This window comes from Thermobia domestica, chromosome 3, assembly GCF_964235325.1.
Source record: "Thermobia domestica chromosome 3, izTheDome1.hap1.1, whole genome shotgun sequence".
Classification (NCBI taxonomy): Eukaryota; Metazoa; Arthropoda; class Insecta; order Zygentoma; family Lepismatidae; genus Thermobia; species Thermobia domestica.
In genome coordinates, this window is record NC_137456.1 from 800,050 (window position 1) to 820,960 (window position 20,911).

Here is a 20,911-nt window from a genome sequence, read left to right on the forward strand (position 1 = left end):
AGTGGTACATTAACAGAATGAACTATTAATGTAGCACACTGTGCTGTTTAAGAGTCATTAGTAATTAGATATTAACGCAAACATCCATTCTCATTAACTATGCTAAAGACAGGCTTTGGCGTTTCCCTTCTCAATGTGAAATTAAGTACTTATTCAAATTTAAATGTACAAAAACATTGATAAATTACGTAAGATGAGATAACTGTAATTTCGGAGGAGTCAAGAGGATATTTCATCTATCGAATCTGACAACAAACAATGGATTATTTATAATCATATGCTTAAAAGTACTCCATATTGCTCCACTCTTCTCTATTTCCTTATTGTATTTAGAAACCAACTGAAATAGAAACTTTTTTTAAAGGTGAGATATACTTTGTTCCTGAAATGGACGCCCTTGTGCTTATGGGGACGCCAATAATGAGAAGCTTGAAGGAGCTCACGCAAAAGTCCTTAAGGTTATCTGACATTCCTCTTCATGATTCGACGAGGGAGTTGATCCTCCTGAAGCACCAAAGAAGCGCAGAATTTGATCTCATGTAAGGCCATATGAACTTAAAACTTAAGCAGCAGAATAATTGTAGTATGTGTTAAGTAAGAAGTTTAGGATGAATTTAATAGTTCCATACAATACGGAATTTAAAGTAGATTTTGTGAAGTAATGCAAGTAATTTATGTTGATAGACAGAATTTGATAACCATTATAAATTCAGAGATGTTCTTATGGAAGTAGGAAATAAAACGGGATTGAATTACAGTATTTAGACTAATTTTGTACAGTAAGATTTATTATCTCTCAAGAAGTGTGTTTTAATTTATTTTTTGATCGCAAATTCAGCCACTGATATAAGATCACATCTGTTATAAAGCTAATTTCCTAATCTGAAAACATTTGAAACCAATGAAGCAGCTACTATAGGACCAGATTGTCAGATAAACAATATATAACTGAGCATGAAACGTAACCTTGTATCTTAAGTGTACTAATGTATTACTAGCGTTCATCTCGTGTAAACACATTATGACGAGTACTCGATTCAAAATACCTTTATTTAAATTCCAATGGTGCTAATTACTTATACTGTTAGCACCTAAAAGTCATACCCATACCATAAACATGTGAGGGCTGATAAAATAACAATGAAATAACTGAAGCCCAACAACAGATCTTCATGTTACATTTATACGAATTCAATTGTTATCTAAGTATAATTCCAAATATTAACTATACATTTAGAAACACTAATTTATGCAGTTTACGTCTGGTGCATGGGGTCCTTGGTTCGATGATAGTTAGCGCCAAGTGAGCTTTGTGGTGGACAAACACCATGTGCGTGGGTTTCCTCGGTGTTTTCCCGTTTCCTCCCACTTTCTTCATTCCACCATTTCATTCATTTTTCATCACCACCGCCTCCTTTAGCCCAGCCGGCATAAGCGTGTGACAAAAAATTTATTATTATTTCATTTCATTTTTCATTTCACTAATTTAAGCAAGAATTTGTACGATTATTCTTATAGCATCACATTCCCGATAAAACATTGATTCTTGCAAGAGGCGGATCAAGAGATTCCAAGGATCATTCTCTTACTCCCACTGCGGCACAGGCACCAGTGCTGTAAACGTCAGGTAAGATTAAAAACTGAAAATACTCTCACCGCCTCCCTTGCAATGAATCCGTCTTGTATTCGCCCTTGAATCGGGGCTATGTAGATAATATCATTATTTGAAGAACTTGTAATCAACTTTATAAGTGGAAAATATATTGAATGGATTCACAAATGTTTTAAATCTATGAAATCGGATTCTTAATTGCGTGACATTTTTGATGTTGGAAAGTCACATAGATTTATCAGCGTCATATGCTTACCAGACGTTCTCTCTTTCCCTTGGACTCCTTCTGTTTCAATTGAATCAACACAATACAAAACTTTATTTAGTTTCTGTTATTCGATAGGAATTTATAATTGTCGCTGATTGTTTTTGATGCAGGCAGAAGCTTGAGGAGACAACTATGGAGTTGAAATTAACATCAGAGGCTTTGGAGAAAGAAAAGGAGAAAACAGATGAACTGCTCCATCAAATGATGCCACCAGAAGTTGCCGCAATGTTGAAAAAAGGAGAGAAGGTTCAGCAAACTTTTTCTGAATGTACCAGTAAGTTAAAAAAAAACAAACTTTAGTACAATAGTTTGTCTTTTATCAATGAATTACGTGTTCTAACAACGTGAAAGCATTTTATGCTCGTTTCTATATCGTTTGAAATATAAGAACTAACATTGTTCACACACGTTTACTAACCAAGATTCAAAGAAACTTTTAAATTCATATTTTAAAATGTTAATAACAGTTTGTCTTAAAATATTAATAACAACATTTATTTAAAACATTTGTTATAACATTGATATATTCCTTCATAAAAATGTTAATAACAGGTTTATTACTAACATATGTTTGTAACATTAGCTAACAAAATTGTTACTTTTCCTTTAACGTGTTGATAGCATTATTACTGAAGTTGTTAATAGCTAATTTTCTGATCCTTCTGGAGGCGATTCTGTTGTCACATTTTATTTTGGTTGCCTTGCTGGATTTTCAATGACAACATGATATTTGTTTCTAATTTAATGACACGTGACTTATGTGTAACGTATCGTTCAAAATCGTGATTAATTATTTTATACATATGACGTTCAAACAACGAAATTAAATTAGTTAGAGTACGAAGATGATTTTAACAACTGAGTTCTCTTTCGTTAGTTTTCAAATTTACATTATGCCCACGGTTCCAAAAAAGTTTTTTTTTTAATTTTCATGTTATACAATAAAACTGAGCAAATGTACAGTATGGCGCTAAATTCGTTGTACAAAAGGAGAGGAGTGATTCCTGACAGTAAAACAAACAAAAATGTTCCAATAAGTATAGGGTGAAAACCCCATCGTTTGGCTGCTGAAATCATGAAAAAAAATGAATTTTAAAGGTTCATAGCTCCAAAACTATGGGGCCTACCTTGGTCGGGTCAAGACTTCACTTAGGAACCAGTATGTGCCCTATCTAAAAATGCGTGTTTCAGAATCCTGATGTGCTTCCATAACAATTTTTATAGAGGGAGTTTGACTACCGGCCTATGATATAAAGTAGTCTAACTACCTCCATAAAAATTGTTACGTGAGTACCTTAGGATTCTAAAACATGTATTTATGGATAGAGCACATACTAGTTGCTAAGTGAAGTCTTGAGCTTGACCCGACTACAGTAGGTCCCATACTTTTGGAGCCATGAACCTTTAAAATTCATTTTTTCATGATTTCGGCAGCCTATAACACGTAAAGAATGAGGTTTTCACTCTATGTTTATAGGAACTTTTTTGTTTGTTTTACTCCCCGGAATCACTCCTCTGCTTTTGTACAACGAATTTAGCGCCATACTGTATAGCTCAGGATACGTAGTGTTTTCCGATATATTTATGTCGTGTTTATATGTGAACCTGGTGTCTGGCGTTTGTACCCAAATTAATAAAAATCTGGCAATTTTTCAAAAAGATCTTGTGATTTTATGGTTTCTTACACATGGAAATAGTGTCATTGAAAACCCTGTTTCATTTTAAGTGAATGATTCTACGTGCTGTGAATCTAAGATATTTTTCGAGCGACAGTGCCTTGCAACTGACATTAGGTTCTCGTCTTCGAAAAAAAAAATAATAAAAACAAATTTTATTATAAAATTATTCTTTTTCATTCAGTTTGGTGACAGTGGTTTCAAGTTGGCACCACTGATATTCTTTTGCTATTTTAGGACATGTAAAGATCAAAAGTGAAAACTATTCATTTGTGTGAGTGTCTAGAATAAAACTCTACCTGTACAAAGTATTATGATAATTGTCTTTTGCATACTTTCACAAGATTTCGAACATATCACGCAATTCCTCTTCGCCTTGTACGAGTCAAAAGCTACTTCTGGTTGGATAAATTTTGTAGTACAACCAATCACAAGCTTTCTTGTTGTTGAGCAGACATTTCATCTGCCTTTTGTCTTCACAGTTCGACAGAAGGAGTCAACAGGAAAGCATTATACGAAACAGTGCTTTAGTTAAAGTATGTTTTTACAAGATATGAAGGAAATAAAGTGAAAATAGCCAATATTAACATTGTACAGTAATTGCCACAAAAAGAAAGTAAAACCGACGTGTTTAATTCATAGTTGATTTTAACAGCAAATCCGTTGCGAAGGACCGTAATGATGAGACATTGGCAATTAGCACTTGAATTCGCATCGTCGTGTGTAGTTACAACAAGAAGCATAAGAGCCACAAGAAAAATAATTTATATACATATTAATAATCATAGTAATTGATTTAAAAGAACAGCCTTGAGTTGTATTTGATAGGTCAAGAGCTTTATTATTTCCTATATACGTGTAATGTTTTAGTAACGTCTGACTATAAATATTAATATTTGAAAACAAGAATTTTAGGAATGATCCACAAAATGGATCAGTAAGATTGTGATCTTGGCCAAGAATTTTACTAATGATCCAAGCAAATGCATCAAAAGACTACGATCTTCCAATAATTTGTTTTTGGATCAGAGGGCACAAAAATTTTGTTAAATACATCATATCGAGTTAAGTGGTAGTTTTGGTTTGGCTACACTGTATGCAGTTCTCCAGATATAAGGCGTACAAGAAAATTTTTGATTGATAAAATATATAGGATTCGAAGCATCATAGAACAGAGACTACTATTGTCTTTTTAAATTTATTTACCATTTCGATTATTTATTTCTTTGTTATTCTAACTATCATTTTCTATTCGTTTGTGTCATACATAATTAGTCCGTCATTGTTAACTCAAGATGTCGCGATTTTTAACATTTCGTATCCTTTCGTTACCTAGACTTACTTATCAACATTTAGGCCAAATTTGGACTCCTAGCTTCAGCACTTTGGAGTGGCTATACATTCGACATAGGTTTTAAGCGCCCATCTTGGATTCAAGACGACCATAGGCTTTTCAATTAAGTTTGTGTTTACACTTTCAACATCTGTCATTTTGCACAGCGTTATCGTAGAGAGTCGAGGCTTGTTGCATCTCCTTTTACTAAACAACAGCTTTCAAATGATGTTCTTCTTAACCTGCCTTGACATTTTATACCTTTGATTTGGACTCCACATAGGACCATGGGGGGCCTCGGAACAAGACGTTTTTACTTTAAATCGTTGTACTTTTCAAATAATGCCACATGTGCTTTTCTGTTTTCACATTTGTTTCACTGTTTCCGGTTTATAAGGATAACCATTAACTTTTCAATTGTTTTTCTTTAAATATTGATTTGCCGCCATTTTACATAGGGTTGCCGTACAGAGTCTAAACTTTCTCCATTTTCTTACATTTCACAATAGCTTCGAAATGTTGTGCTACTTAACCTTCCCTTACCAATTCAAACTTTCGAGTTATAGCCCGTCTGAGACCTTGTAGGGGCCCTGGGGCAAACTTTTACTCCAAAAAGTGTGCCTTTGAAAATGATAGGATACATGCTCGTCGAGTTTTCCATCTACCGAACTGTTTCCGAACAAATGACCCTGTTCAAACTATTCTGCCAGCTTTTACATTACAAACTATGTTCTAACTCACGATACCCCACCCGGTGTCACGTACAACTTTGGAATTCGTCTAGTTATAACATATCAATTGTAAACACAATTGTCTCTTTGGGATCTCAGCGGAGCCAGTTTGTGACCTACCCTTGTTAGTAAATCTTTATTCTATCTTTTTTCTGTTTTATTTTTTCATGTGGAAAGAACAAAGTAATCGAAATTATGAATTCCAAATACAAGTTTCACTGATGCAATGCATAGAGGATCATTAGGTATTTGGTAAATGTTTTCAGGAAGTTTTAGCAAATCCTTCCTATGTATCAATAATAATAATAATAATAATAATAATAATAATAATAATAATAATAATAATAATAATAATAATAATAATAATAATAATAATAATAATAATAATAATAATAAGTACCAGTAATAGTAGTAGTTTAAAGTATTTTCCGTAAGGCTATAACTCAAATCAAAAACGTTGCACCTTCCTCCAAAAGGAAATCCTGTGTACGTCCCTAAATGTCCCTAAATGATCATTCTGCTGAAAGTCAAATTTGATTAAACTGATTTGAGAGCGCTGTAGTAGGTTTGCTGTTTTCGGTTAACTCGCCGAAATTTCATACACTAGAATTTTCTGGCAATTATATTAATAAACTTTTCCTAATTTTGTCTCAATTGGTTCATTTCTTAATTTTTCGTCTACTTTTCGTGTCGTTGATTACTATAAATATGTACAGGATGCAGCCAGCAATAGCTGTGTTCTCCGTTGAATCCATGAATTCATACTGAGCTCAGTCTTTACACTATATACCTGGAGAGATTAAAAATTTGCTATCAATGATCTAATAACATTTTTAATGTGAAATGTTAATATCAAAAGTTACTAACAATCTTACTATAAATATATCTTAGTAACATTATATGAATCACAATCCACGAAATCCAAATGAAAGCGTTGATAATATTATTGTTTTTAACAAAGTTTTTACTATTTTTTTCCGGGGAAAATCTACTTGTAGGTATGAACTGTTGCTGTTGAGTTTTGAAAAGTCCTTTTCAGTTCTTTTCAGTGACATTGTAACATTCACTGTGATTGCTTCTATGTCCACTCCGATGCAGATTGTTGATATGCTCAACAGTCTCTACACGAAGTTCGACAACTTAACGGAAGTGAATGACGTGTATAAGGTAGGAAAATCATTCAACACTTATTACGTGTAATGCATTGCTAGTTGATGGTAAAGAGAACCACTGATTCAAAGTACATGAAATAAAAAAAATCTTGGTTGATTGACTGATTAACTATTGAACATTTTTGTTCAGTGGTGCCAACGAGAGCAGTGAAGATTCAGCTACAATCGTGCAGAAAACTGCGAGAATACTATCAGAATATATATCGATGTACCCCCATTACTTAATACGATTGTTAATAGTTTTTGCTCTTCTTTAAATTCAATTTGTTTTGTTTTTTTAAACTGACACTTGATTGAGTGCAGGCTAGAGTTGTCTTGTGTTAAATGAATCAATTACATAATAAATCAATTAGTTTGATCTGAACACGACATATACTGTTTCGATCACTCCGCGTGTTACTTTGTCTACAACGCCAAATATACTGTACATCATGATAAAATCTTTGAATTTGGAATTGTATATATATTAACTGATATTATATGTTATTGTTGTCTTAAAGATGCTCGGTTTCTAACACTTACTGTTTTAGGTGGAAACAATAGGAGACGCCTACATGGTGGTGGGTGGAGTTCCTATTCCTGCGGCCGACCATGCTCAGAAAGTAATACGACAAGCGATTGGTATGATCGAAGCCTCTGGACAAGTCTGCAGCCCCGTCACAGGTCAACCAATACAGGTACAACAACTGTTGTGTTTGAATGTTTCATTTTAGAAAACTATTTGCAACTCTATTTTGTGTGTCATAACCGCTTCCCCACTCATCGCTAAATACAAATAGCAATAACAGGAAGGAACAAACAACTTGCATGTAGTTACAAGCTATGGTAGCAAGCAAACAAGACATTTGATAGGAGAGTCGATAGTCTTTTAGCAAGAGCGTCATTTCGGAGGAGCAGACGGCAATTGATCTCCCCTGAGTTTGGAAAATACGTATTTTTTAATAAATTTGATATTAATATATTAATGAAGAAACGTGAAACTCAGGGATGGCCCTCAAGGAAAGTCTGAAATGACGCTCCTATCCTTTCAGATGCACTTTTTTTTTCGTAAATGAGTACTTGCATACTGCCAAGATTCTTTAACTCGTATCACCTATTCCTTTACTTGACTTTTATATTTTTTTGTAAATAACCCTCTACATAGGTCTCGTGCCTTTGCTGCACATGGTTTCAGGTTATACGAATTCCGGTGGGAAAATACCAAAAATTTTAATTTCACAATCATTTAGTTCCATTGATCATCTGTCTCCTTCAGCCTAAGGGGCATAAACGTGGGACGTTCAACTAAAGATTTTATTTCTTTCTCCAAAGTATCTACTTCAAAAAGAGGACATATTTTGACGTAACAATTCAAAACTTTCCTCACTGCACCATTCAGCCCTGGATATGCAAATTAATTTCCTGGACCAAGTAAACAGCAAAAACGATCACAGTCATAACTAGACTTCGGATTTTAGCATATTTGCATATCTCTTCCTGATGTGATATTGATATGCTCTTTAAACAGAAATTCGTTATAGCTCTTTTGGGGTAAAATATAGGAATGGCCACAAAGTTCCATCCGACCGGATCCGGACCCGATTCGGTGGAACCGCTTGAGACCTGGATCTGAAAACCCGGTTCAGGAACCGGATCTTCGGAACCGGTTTAAACCTGGATCCGAAACCCCGATTCCGGAACAGGATCTTAGGAACCGGTTCCATACCTGAATCCGAAATATCCCCCAAAAACCCGTAATGGAGACACAAAGTTCAAAGTAATGGAGATTCAAAACACTGCAAAGAGGACCACGCACTTGTGTCCCCCCGCCCAGACCCACTCGTGCCCTCCCAGAAAAAATTGTTGGGCAATCAGTGGGTGTTTAGCCAAATGTGTTTGCCAGTTTGACTGTTAAGCCAAATGAGACAAGCGGCCGCCGCCTGCCTGTCAATTCCATCACTTTATCTAGCTCACTGTTCATAACCTGCGAACGGCTCAGGTTTAGCGTTTGCGCCTTCAGAAAATAACGACAACTTTGTATCACAAGCCGTTGCACTAAAATGTATACATTACATTACACCTGAAATAGCCGACTGGAAAATCCAATTATGCAGCCTTACGAATAATTGAACATAACAAGTAGAAATGAAAAAAAAATACAATGTTTAAATTTTTGCAGAATCTCCGTCTCCAGAAAAGGTGGGTATCGGACTCAGTAATTTCAAATGTGAAGGAGGGTCAACTGAAAACTGGCGAACATCAGTAGCACTCATCAATATACCAACAACTTGCACTTCAAACATTTTTTCTCTGTACAACCATTTCAAACTTCCAGGCCTGTGTGGGCCCCACAATATTCGTACGGATAATTCATCCTTTATTTCGAAATATTCATGCAGTCTCCCATTTATTAGGGCTGTTTAAAAAAGCCCTAAAAGCAATAACTACTATTCCTTCTAGTGAGCTACACGTTTCCGTTTCTGTCATACTCCCCATTGCTCACAGCATTGTATCCAGGTACTTGGTATGCAAAGATTCAAACTTGCTACCAATCACAACCATGAAAGAAAAAATAGCACAGGACCTCAGTGAGCGATAAAGATGTGGTCAGCGGTTCCACCTCTGCTCTTTCTTCTTTTCTGGATCCTAGGTACAAGGGTTTGTACTTTCTGCCTGAAGAAAAGTGTCAGGTAACAAAGAAGAAAGTTATACATCACGACCACGACCGAGGTAATGACCAGTGAAGTACACGAGTGCCGAGGTGTATTTGTCGGTTCCTAATATTCGTCCCTCTGATGATCCTCTTGAGTGGTGACAGCGGAACGAAAATCGTTTCCCAATACTCAGAAAACTCGCATTGAAGTATCTGATTATACCCGCCACATCAGTACCAGCTTATTGTGTACTCGACACGTCATTTTTTTCTTTCGCCACATCATCAGCGAAAGAAGAAATCAGGTGACTCCGGAACGTGCCAATATGTTGACATTTCTAAACAAGAGTTCGTACAGGGCTTAAATTTTGTGATTTTGATCATTACTTCAAACGAAACATTTTATAATAATGTCTGAACTATGGTCATTCAGTGATGTCACAGTATTTTGTCAATTAGGTTCTTTAAAAACAAATTAACAAGAATTTCTGTGTGCACATTCCATTTTTTTACATCCAATATGACCTCATGCTTACTAATTACTAATATTGAAGTACTATTGCAATACACAATCACGTATTATTCGTCACCAGTGACATTACACCAGTGTATTGTATTTTGTTTTAGAATTGTACATATTAGACTAATGACATTTTTAAATTTCTTCTGAATAATGTCCCTCATATGTGTGTGTTAAGAGATGACAGAATGTAGGAAAGCAATCAGTAGAAGGTGAATTTTGTGTCAGGAAGGTTTAACATTTTTTAGATATACATGTTTGAGTATAAAAATATTTGTACAAATTAGATTCACAAATACTGAAGTTTAGTGCAGTGTGAAAACAAAACAAAAATGGCTAGTTTTTTTTCTGTACCTGTAATTTTGCCTTTGCATTCCAATATATTATTTAGAATTTGCACGGAACTGAAATTGTCCGTATGTACAATATTGTGATATTTTTCCATTGGAAAAATTTAAACTGTATTACACCATTTGATTCAGGAAAAAATAAATAAATAAATAAAATAAATAAATAAAATCAGTTGTAGCTTGCACACAAAAAATTCCTGTTCGAATATGTTCACACGTTTCTCCTTACGATACGACATCGTACATAAATTCAGAACCGGTTCCGGAACCGGATTTCACTAACCGGTTTCAGACATGGATCCAGAAACCCGGTTCCGGAACCAGATCTTCTAGAACCGGATCCGTTCAGAGCAAAAACCGGTTTCACCATTTTAAGCTTCTGGCTATCCCTAGTAAAACAGAAGAGTTTTATAGTGCATATATATATATGTTCATATTTTGGAGGTTAGTGCATGTTTATGTTGTTACTGCATATAATTGCATATTTAAAGGAATGATCAAATTGATAAATTTAAAGGTCCAGTAACTTTCCTCATAAATGGAATTTAAAGTTCATAATATAATTAGACCTCAAAATAGTTCATTTTTGATAGTTTATTTATTAACTATTCCAAGGTTATTTGAAGGGGGAATAAGAAAGAGGTGAGCGATTCATCCTCCCGGAAATGACGCATGACTCTCGCCTGTTTTGAAAGAGGTATAAATAACGGTGTTAAATCACCTAGAACAAAATTTCCACGTCATCTATTTCGAAAGTTAAAGTTCTTACTATTGTGTGTGGGTTTGAAATTGTTGGTCCTGTTCCAGTATTAGAAAGCCGAAAGAAAAATATTTTAAAAGTTATCTTCTGAAACAATGGATTGAGGGCGATGTTGACGTTAAGAATTCAAAGAGAAAATATATTTTGCAAAGTGCGTGCTAAGCAAGTAAGTAATATTTTTAAAGTAAGTTAGCTTATTTTCAGAAGAGAACATTTCCATTTTGTTCGGCAGCAAAAACTTAAACTTCAGCAGCACTCTGTTTTCTAGCCTTCTTACATTTTCATAGCAATTGCAAGTCTGTTAAAAAGTTTGTACAATATGAAACAATCTAGATCTGTCTTCTTTTATTTTTCTTTCCTTTATTTTTATTTTTATTTATTTATTTTTTTTTTTTTTTGCATACTCTGAAAGAGTTTATCTCAAAGAAATTCTTAGAAAGTGTATGATGTTAAGAAATGAACAACCCTTTTGAAAATAAGCTCGTGAATTAATAAAAATATTTGCTTTACAAAATCTAAAACTTCTCGCAGCAGTTATTTTCTGAGATAAGGAGGTAAGATACCGAGGATTTCCTTTAAGCGACTTTATCAGAGCATTCAAATCCAAGCTTGTGTTGAGTTGATTTTGAGTTTAACGTCCCTTTTAGCAGTGAGGCTATATGAGTCGTGGATCTCCCAATTAAAGTGGAATCCGAACCACATGAGCTCCCGCTGGGAACGAAACCAGGGTCTCCAAAGGCGCGGAGGAACTTATTGTGTTGCTTTGATATGCATTTCGGTTTCTCGAAACATAACTTTTCTACGTAGTCTTCTCTTACGTTTTCAATAACTTTACCTTCTTCCCATTCATGCTCCTTGTCTCGATCAAATCAGTTTACTCCATTTAAATTATCAATATTATACATTGTAAATTATTGCTGTTTGAATGGTGCTCGAGAAGAAAATATTCTAGGATTTACACATAACTGAATACAAGAAGTAATTATAAGTTGATTTATTTTCTTTTAAACAAGAACATAAGGTTTTGGGTACAGGCTTTTAAAACAGTAAAAACTGCTTTCAACAGGCACCTGATATTTAAAACAAATATTTCACGGTCCCATGAATTTAGAAGTAAAAAATGTGTTAAACTCCTTTCATTAGTTGGAACCTATGTTGCACTATGGAATTCAGTGTTTACAAAATTTTTAGACATTCTGTGAGAAGTTAGGTAAATGAACTAACTTGTCTGTAAAAGGTCTTCGTTTTGTTACCTTACTTATGCATTTAATCTTTTAGTTCAACGCCATGTAAGGCCCTACATAACGTGCAAGTTTTTTTTTTTATTTTTTTAAGGAAGTGCAATTTTATAGAGTTATTTTCAAATATCAGTAATTCATTCCGTAGCTGGTCTAGAGACATCGAACAAGAGCATAGTATACACATTAGGTCACAAGGGAGCCAGAGTAGAGAAAGGGCATTGCATCTACTTCTCCCGTGACCTTCGAAAACGTATATAGTTTTTTTCCTTTTGTTCACTCTAAGTTTTATGTGTTCGATAATTCGTAGCAGAAATAAATACCATAATTCACTACATTATGAACAGCATTTTATTTTTTATCACTATGTCCATTATATGTATGTACATTATTTATAAAAGTAACCAAGAAAGTTCTGTCGCTTTTCCATCCACCACCTTTGAACATCCATATGTCACCTAAGACGTACCTGGAAGATACAAAATAGTCCCCATAAGCATCGATGACCTTCTGCCAACGTTCTGGAAGGCCATGGATTCCACCGCGGTAGAACTTGGTGGACCGTGGGGCGAAAAAAGTATCAGGTGCATTTTGCACTTCTACTAGGGATTTGAACTGGCGTCCTCAATGGTGATAGTCCGGGGAATGGAACAGGCGATAATCGGAAGCTGGAATGTCCCGGAAGTATTGCGTATACAAAAGTGTTTCCCATCAAAGCCGTAGAATGGTCTCCCGTATCATACTAGCCACATGGGGCTTGGCGTGGTCGTGTAACAGGACGATCCCTTTGTGATTCAGAAATGCTGGCTCAAGAGTTTTTACTTTTTCTTGAAACGGCTCAACTGCCGACAGAACACAGTTGTATTAATCCTCTAACGAGTTGTAGCAGTTTTCGATGGACGATGCCGCAGGTAGTCAACCAGGCACACACGAAGACCTTCTTCTGGTGAAGTGCTGGTTTCGGCTGTTTTGGAACCGGTTCATGGGGTGCTAAATAATGATGATGGCACTGTGGAGCTCTATACAGGACCGACATCTCATGATATGACCATACCCTGTCCGAAAATGACTCCTTTCTCAGATGAGACAACAAAGAAACACAGGTATCTGTTCACGTTGCCTTACGGCCCGGGGTCCAATCATTTGGGACCCATTGACTCAACTTGTAGTGTTTCCCAGATTGATGGAGGTGCTACTGAACGATTCTTCACTGACACGAAATTTGTCCCAGCTCCTCACATGTCTGGACACTGTTTGCCTCAATTACTGTCCGAAAAACTTCATTTCGTACATGTGTTCGTCTTCCGGCATGTGATTTTTCTTCGAGTGTTTCGGCACCGTCTTTAAACTTGTTAAACTACCGCTGCGCTATCCGCATACTCACAACACTCTCATCAAAAGCCTAGCATGTCTTTGGCCCCACTCGAGTGTCGTTTGACCCTAGTTTGAACTCGTACGACCTTATGATGCTCTGTGGAGGTCCCATGTTCAGTCTGTCCCTACGCAAGGTCACGGTAACTGAACTGCCACAACCAGATAGTATGTTGTATATATCCACGCCAACAACTGACCTTCACCTTATCTCCATTCACATTTAACTCACGGTATGAAGGCGAATTGAACATAGACCTCCACAGAAAGCGACATAACTTACTTGGTTACTTTTATAATTTTTAAAAGCACAGATGTACCTTCCTTACCTTAAAACCTTTAACGGAAATTTTTGCGAGCCCTGTTCAATTTCGCTAGACAGGTTTTACTAGTCTATACGCTTATGCCAGATATACTTATTCACTTCTCTCAGTATATTCATTCTTTATTTACAGACACTTGGCGCTTTCTAGTCATTTTTGTTAAATATAGCATTTGTAAATTACAGTATATAAGATTATATAATCTTAAATCATCTAATATAAGACAAGAATTTTATGCCAAGATTTTTCGCATCTATTGATTGTGCTTTCCGAAGAAATGCTTGTCCGATGATCTTGGTTTAGTTTGTTTAGTTATTAACTCAAACAGCTCGAATGCACTACAAAGTTCTAATCTCCGGTCCTCTAACCTCATTGAATCTTTGGAATTGAACTGAAATCGGTATTGATAAACGCAAGTTCGCTTTTAATGTTTTCAGCTCCGCAAGCGTCCATGGCTTCTTATGGGTTCAAACAGATCAGTACATGAAATTAAAATACATCTCGTATACAATACTTATAGGCCTATATAATACAATACATACAATACAATACATACAATATATATACATACAATATATATATATATACAATAGAGAGAGAGAGAGAGCAGTTAGGTTACATACGTCTTTATCTTACGTTGATCCAATGAGTTATATTTTCAATATTTAGTATAAACAAATACCTAGGTACACTATTATTTCCATAGTGATTGGAATCAATATACTTTCGTTGTCATGATGACCAGTAAATAACAGCAATCAACATAAATACTTGGAATACGCCTTTGGTGCTAGCGGTCCCGGGTTCTATTCTCGGTGCCGACACTCGGTCGAAAAAGTGTAACAGCTTTTTCAGACCAGCCATCTTGAATGAGGATTTTCATGGGTTTTTCTCATTCACACCAGCAAACGCCTAGATGATACCTAACATAATGGTCCCAGGCCATTTCCTTCCTTCTCTTTTATCGGATAGTGTACTCGCAAAGGGAAGTCATCCCTCATATACGTGACTGACTAAATGGTCTTCGATGCTGACAGCCCAAAAATCTAATTCGTAATTTCTTTAAAAAAGATTAGGAACAAACAACAGATAAATCAATATTAGTTAGCATAATCTAACTGCCTTTCTTTTTCTTCTTCCTGGCTTAAGAGATATTTAAAAACATTTTCGTCCTAAGAACGGATATACACGACCACTAAACGATCACACTGGAAACGAGAAGGTATCTGACTTTAATGGTGATTTAACAGAGATTTTAGAATCTTCCCTATAATGCTAGCAATAGAATGATGACATAGTGCTAGATATTTTTCACTAGATGTCAGTACCGATCTCTATGCGTTCTTCACAAGTATGCGGTATTTTGATAACCTGCAAAGAGTGAAAACAAAACACGTTAACATTTATAACTTCTTCAGGTTAAAGTTATGATTACCTAAACTTTCACCATACCATTTGTTTTCAAATTCTAGCACTGTTTGACCTATTTCATGATTCTTTTGTTACTTAATATTGTTTTATCATACACGATACTCATATTTATCAATAAAAATACGTGCTTCTAATTCTCTAACATCACTAGCAAGCAGACGACGGATATCATTACTACTCACCGGACACGTGACCAAAGAGGAACTCTAAACTCTATCCACCGTAACAACCCACGAAAATTGTATAAAAGACGCCACAGTACCTCCAACGGCAACAGTTTCGACTCCTCACTTCTTTCTCTTAGCTTGCCTGTAGCTGTGAGGGACTATCAAATGGAAACTTTTACCTTACTCTGCCAGCTCTGGACTTATGAGTAACTGAACCTAATCAATTATATTTTATATTTTGTGCATCTTGGAGGTACTTTGCTCGTTTAGCTTGTCTGTAGGTATGAGAGTACTTAACCACACTCTCTTTACTAGCTTTTGGTATGTAAGACTTCTTAACCACAACTCCTTACCTTTTTGGAGCTCTGGAGTGTCCTCTTTTGTCTGCCTGGTCCTAGGAACCATTTATTTATCAGGAAAACCTACAGAGAACATTGGTTTAGTCTCCGGACCACAGTTAGAGTGATGTGTACTATTTTGTACCTAATAATATTTTAGATAAAAAGTTGTGGAGGAAATCCAAAATCCCTTGTGTTAATTATTGTACTTAATACATTATCAATTTTACAATATTTCAAAAAAATAGATTACAAAATAGTGGTCACCAATATGGAGCCGACTCCTCAAAGCATGAAAACTAGTTTCGATTTAAATCTCAAATATTTGTACCGTTTCTACTTGAGGTTAGCTTAATAATTCATTATTTTGTCAGTGCTAGTATTTGTTAATTTGATTGACTCGGCTTACTAAATCAATGCTTGTTTTGTTGTTGTAGCAGAGAAACATTTTCTTCGATTTACTTTAATGATGGAATAAACTAAACCGTTTTAAGAGTAAAGTTAGGAAGTCAATTGTTCATAAAAGTAGTAAAGGAATAATCTATTTGCATGATCTATTCTTTATTATAAACATGGCTATGGATATAACTCTTACTATATTTTGTTGCAGATTCGCGTGGGTGTGCATTCAGGCCCAGTGGTTGCCGGTTGTGTGGGGTTGAAGATGCCAAGGTATTGTCTGTTTGGAGACACAGTGAACACAGCGTCACGTATGGAATCCCATGGAGTTCCCGGGAAGATACACATCAGCGCCACTACTTATAAGTAGGTCTAGAAACACATTTTTAGTAGTCGTAGTGCATATATTCCCTTTACTAATGTTTCTAAAGCTTCCGTATATTTTGACAATTAATTTACAAACACATATTTGATCTCAATGTTTCTTTCTAAAACGATGAATTAGGTCTCCGTAGGTTTAAAACCACATCTACTAATTGAATTCAGTTAGTGTACCACCTTCTTCATTCTAACCTACTCTTGCATCGTTCTCTCTTCCTTTTACAGAAAACTCATAGACCTCTTTCCTCCAGTCTTTCTAAACAGCCATAATTGAGAACTCCTTGAGACACTTGTAAAGCACTAGACCTAGTTCATAAAAGATATTGGCCGATGATTTATTAATTTGAAGTTGCCCAGCGAGTAAGCTTTCCCACTTTCACGTTGATTTTCTTTCTTCTAATCTTCCGTACGATACGCTTATTGTCCTAAAGACTATTTTCGAACAACCTTGGCCTTTACAAATACTTCTTGTAACTATTACGTTGTCTAATTCTAATTAAATTTCTCAATCAAATTTCCATATACGAATTTCTACTGAAACATGACGAACTGGAGCATTTGATTATAAATTATGAATAATGCATAACTTCCGACAACAACGTGTGGGAAAAATCGTGGTCGTATCAGGAGAAACCCTACAGTCTGTGATAAAGCCTACACTAAAGTCCAGTAAGGTTTATGCTGTGTGTTTTCTGGATTTAGAAGAGCGTCCTGCATCACAAGCCCAGCAGAACAATATACTCGGATCTGTAATGTCGAGAATTACCGCGAATGTACCTAATAATTAAAAAAAAAGGAAAAGAAAAAGAAAGAAAGAAAAAAGAAAACACCGACTGGATTTGTGTCAATATAATGGATGCCGTACACTATGCTGAGACGCCAGACTGTATATATCTTCGAAATCTTGTTACAATTTAAGAGAAATTAGCTTTGGAGGCTTCAATTTATCCACTGTAAAGCCCGGACCTGACATTGTCAGCCTATCGTTTGTTTCGATCTCTGCAGCATTCTCTTAAATTTATTAATTAATTTACTTTTAAAATATGCCCATGCAAACGACGTGTGTCACAATTTTCTAAACCAGAAATCACAGAATTTCTACAGCGACGAAATTAAGGTGTTGCCGGGAAAATGAAAGAACATCGAACAAATTGGGGCATATGGTTATGAAATGTTATTTTCAAATAACAATAGGCGTTGTATATTCCAAATTTTGATATTCAATTAATTCAACACTATGTATTAAAAACAGGCACAATTGTGATTTTAGATGATTTTACTTTTAAATTCTTCGTTTTTATCAGCGACGATAAAGGACTTGTCAACGTATAATGATTAGAGCTTTAAATTTTTAATGTTTTTATTTGTTAAAAAAGTTGTTAAAATTAATGCCTCATATATCAATGGCCTACATTCAGGGCCGGATTTAGGGGGATGCACCGGTTCACGTACACCCCTTTCGTTGTAAATATACACTATCTAAAACGAGAAGCTAGCAGTTAAAATAGCAACAGATTCCGAGACTTTTTGCCATTATGTTTCCATTTGGGACTTAATAGAAAGAGGAGTTTTGCAGAAGTAATAGTTTAAATCGATTTTCTGAAGGTTGAAGGAAAAGGATTCACCAAGCAAAGCAATATAACATTTGAGGAAGACAGAACAATTTTTTCCTGGAATCATTTGCGACCCTCTTTAAAATACTCCCCCTACTCTGTTCTATGTATCAGTGTTGTCAGGTGTAAAGAATATTGTCACGTGTCACTTTGAATAGTTTCAAAGAAGCTGGTTATTTTGTTAGTTATGGTGCACCCCCCCCCCTTCAGACAATCCTCTATCTGACCCTGCCTACATGTATATCATTGCAACTTTTTAATTATTATTGATCACCATATTCTCGTTTGTTGCACTATTACGGTTTATACTCGTCTGTATCTGCCCTTCGTCTTTTCTGCATTTGTTTCAAGACGTTTGTGTTAGGACGATCCGAGGGAAGTATCTGCGTTTTCTTACAATCATATTACGTCACACATCAACATTTAAAAGTTGGCACTTTATATCCTTAATCACGTGGCTTAATGTCAGAGCGCTCGCGTATAGGGCAGTGGAATCCTAGTTTGATCGTAGTATGTTTTCCAGCTTTGTATCCATAGCTTTTCTCCCATTCTCTCCCATATTGTCATTTCACCAATTCTGTGATAATGATTCACTTCTATGTAACATCTGACTCTAGCCCAAAGAGCATAGGCATGGGCTTTAAATTAAACATTTAATTTTTCTAATCCTAATTCTTTACAATACAAAACTTCCACAGTACACAATATACTGTTTTAATTAATGAAAATAAAATGAAATCTTTGAGTTTTATGTCCCATAGTTATGCCGGTTGGGCTAGAAGAGACGATGATGATGAGAAATGAATCAAATGGTGGAATGAAGAAACTGAGAGGAAACGGGAGAACACCGAAGAAACCCACGCACACTGTGTTTGTCCACCCTACAAAGTTCACTTGACGCGAGTTGGGATCGAACCAGGTACTCCATGCACCAAAGGTGAACGCTCTACCACAGAGCCACCGCGGAGCCCTGTGTTTTAATTAATAAGTACACAATACTTCCTTATATCTTGTTTCACTAATTACTAATGCTTTCAAATTAGACCTATGTCAAATGAACTTTATTCAAAAACTAAGTGATCATCACGACTCAACTAACACATTTAGTGGGAAACGAAATATTAGAAGCCCTACATTGCCTCATTCTCTGCAGAACGAACCTCCTCAACATTAGAAATTATACGCCTTTTGGTGATATTCTGCTCTGTTAGACTTTACATGAAATCCTCTGGAGCTATTTGAACTTCGAAGACTTTGTAATAAGATTGAAATGTGTTGATAAAATTTGAAGAAAACATAAGACTACAAATTGCGAACGTTACTTCTGAATTCATAGAGTATGTTTACACATTTTCTGCAGTGAAATAATTACTGAAAATACGCATTGTAAATACCGGAAATATTAAGACTATGTGCCATTTAAGAAATAAGAACAGAAAATGCAATAAGCTGTTTAGTAAATCAGAAAGGTTTCCTCTAATCGTAAATGTTCAATTGAATGAAAAATATAGAAATCCTACTTATTTATTTTTATTTAAAAGAATATTATCTAGAATCTAGTACATATTATTTAGAACGTTATAAATGTTCATTGGTTTCCATTCTTAGTATTGAGTTCCAATCAAATGTTATGATTACCATGTCTAAATCAAGACCCCTCTATTCTAGCTTACGATATAAATAGATGTGTTTCATTCTAGAGCATTGGAGGGCAATGGCTACCGCATGATTAAGCGAGGAGAGACAGAGATTAAGGGCAAAGGCTTGATGGCGACCTACTTCCTTCTTCCAGAGGGCGATACAGAAGAAACAGAATATGTCGCCCAGACACATTCCTCCCAGGAGAAAAGAAACAGCAAGAGTCTTCAAAGTAAAGTTTGTAACATCTTGTAAACAAACAATAATAATAGAACTAAATACATGTTTTCTAATACTAATTTTCGCTTTTGAATTCTTCATGATCTACAGTGACATATTTAGAGAAACATTTCCCATACTGTATATATATCTCTATACAAGATCATCTTACTTATTCAGAAGTTTCCAACATTATTTTTTCGCCTGTGATCAAATCTGAAGAGGTCCGAAAGCAAATTTCTCCCTAAGATTCAAAATTTTCCCTGGGAGATTTTGTTACATTTTTCTTATTTTATATAGATACATTTCTTGGGTATTGATTTGGTCGGAAAGATGTTTGATTGACTTATGTCATTTTTATGTCTATCCCTCTCCAAAAATCACAGATGCGATACTTGGTTAGTCAAAACAGTCTCAGGCTAAGCTTACTTTTATTAACACTAAGCCAGCGATTGAATTTGGTGATGATAAATGTGTGAGGTTTGTGATCAACTGCTTTCTTCCCTGCCAAGTAGTAATCGAGGTCCAGAGGTAATGGTAATCGATTAGTAGAAACATGAGGGGAATATAGCAAGTAATGAAGGCTTTCTACTGCAACTTATGGAGAAGCTACTACTATCCTCTGAGCAATATCCGTATGGTCATTCTCCTGCAACATAGTTACAACACATCTGTTGATTTTTAATGGTTACTTTCGGACAAATTCGCGGTTCTTTTCTTGTAACGAAGCATTGTAATA

The 20,911-nt window shown here is 35.5% G+C and overlaps 1 protein-coding gene across 7 annotated transcripts in view; it reads left to right on the top strand.

The window, feature by feature from the left end:
* LOC145682372 (guanylate cyclase soluble subunit beta-2-like) overlaps positions 1 to 20,239 on the top strand; it is a 188,592-nt gene extending 168,353 nt beyond the window's left edge. For 6 of the 7 annotated variants that reach the window (XM_081753955.1, XM_081753951.1, XM_081753953.1 and 3 more), the window contains 6 exons: positions 365 to 539; positions 1,991 to 2,154; positions 6,660 to 6,787; positions 7,323 to 7,469; positions 16,533 to 16,687; positions 20,016 to 20,239. In XM_081753955.1, coding sequence (XP_081610081.1) covers positions 365 to 539; positions 1,991 to 2,154; positions 6,660 to 6,787; positions 7,323 to 7,469; positions 16,533 to 16,687; positions 20,016 to 20,208 — 962 coding nt within the window. In that variant the 3' untranslated portion in view covers positions 20,209 to 20,239. The remainder of the gene's footprint in view (positions 1 to 364; positions 540 to 1,990; positions 2,155 to 6,659; positions 6,788 to 7,322; positions 7,470 to 16,532; positions 16,688 to 20,015) is intronic. The other variant, XM_081753957.1, reaches the window with a different exon arrangement.
* Positions 20,240 to 20,911: the final 672 nt, after the last annotated feature.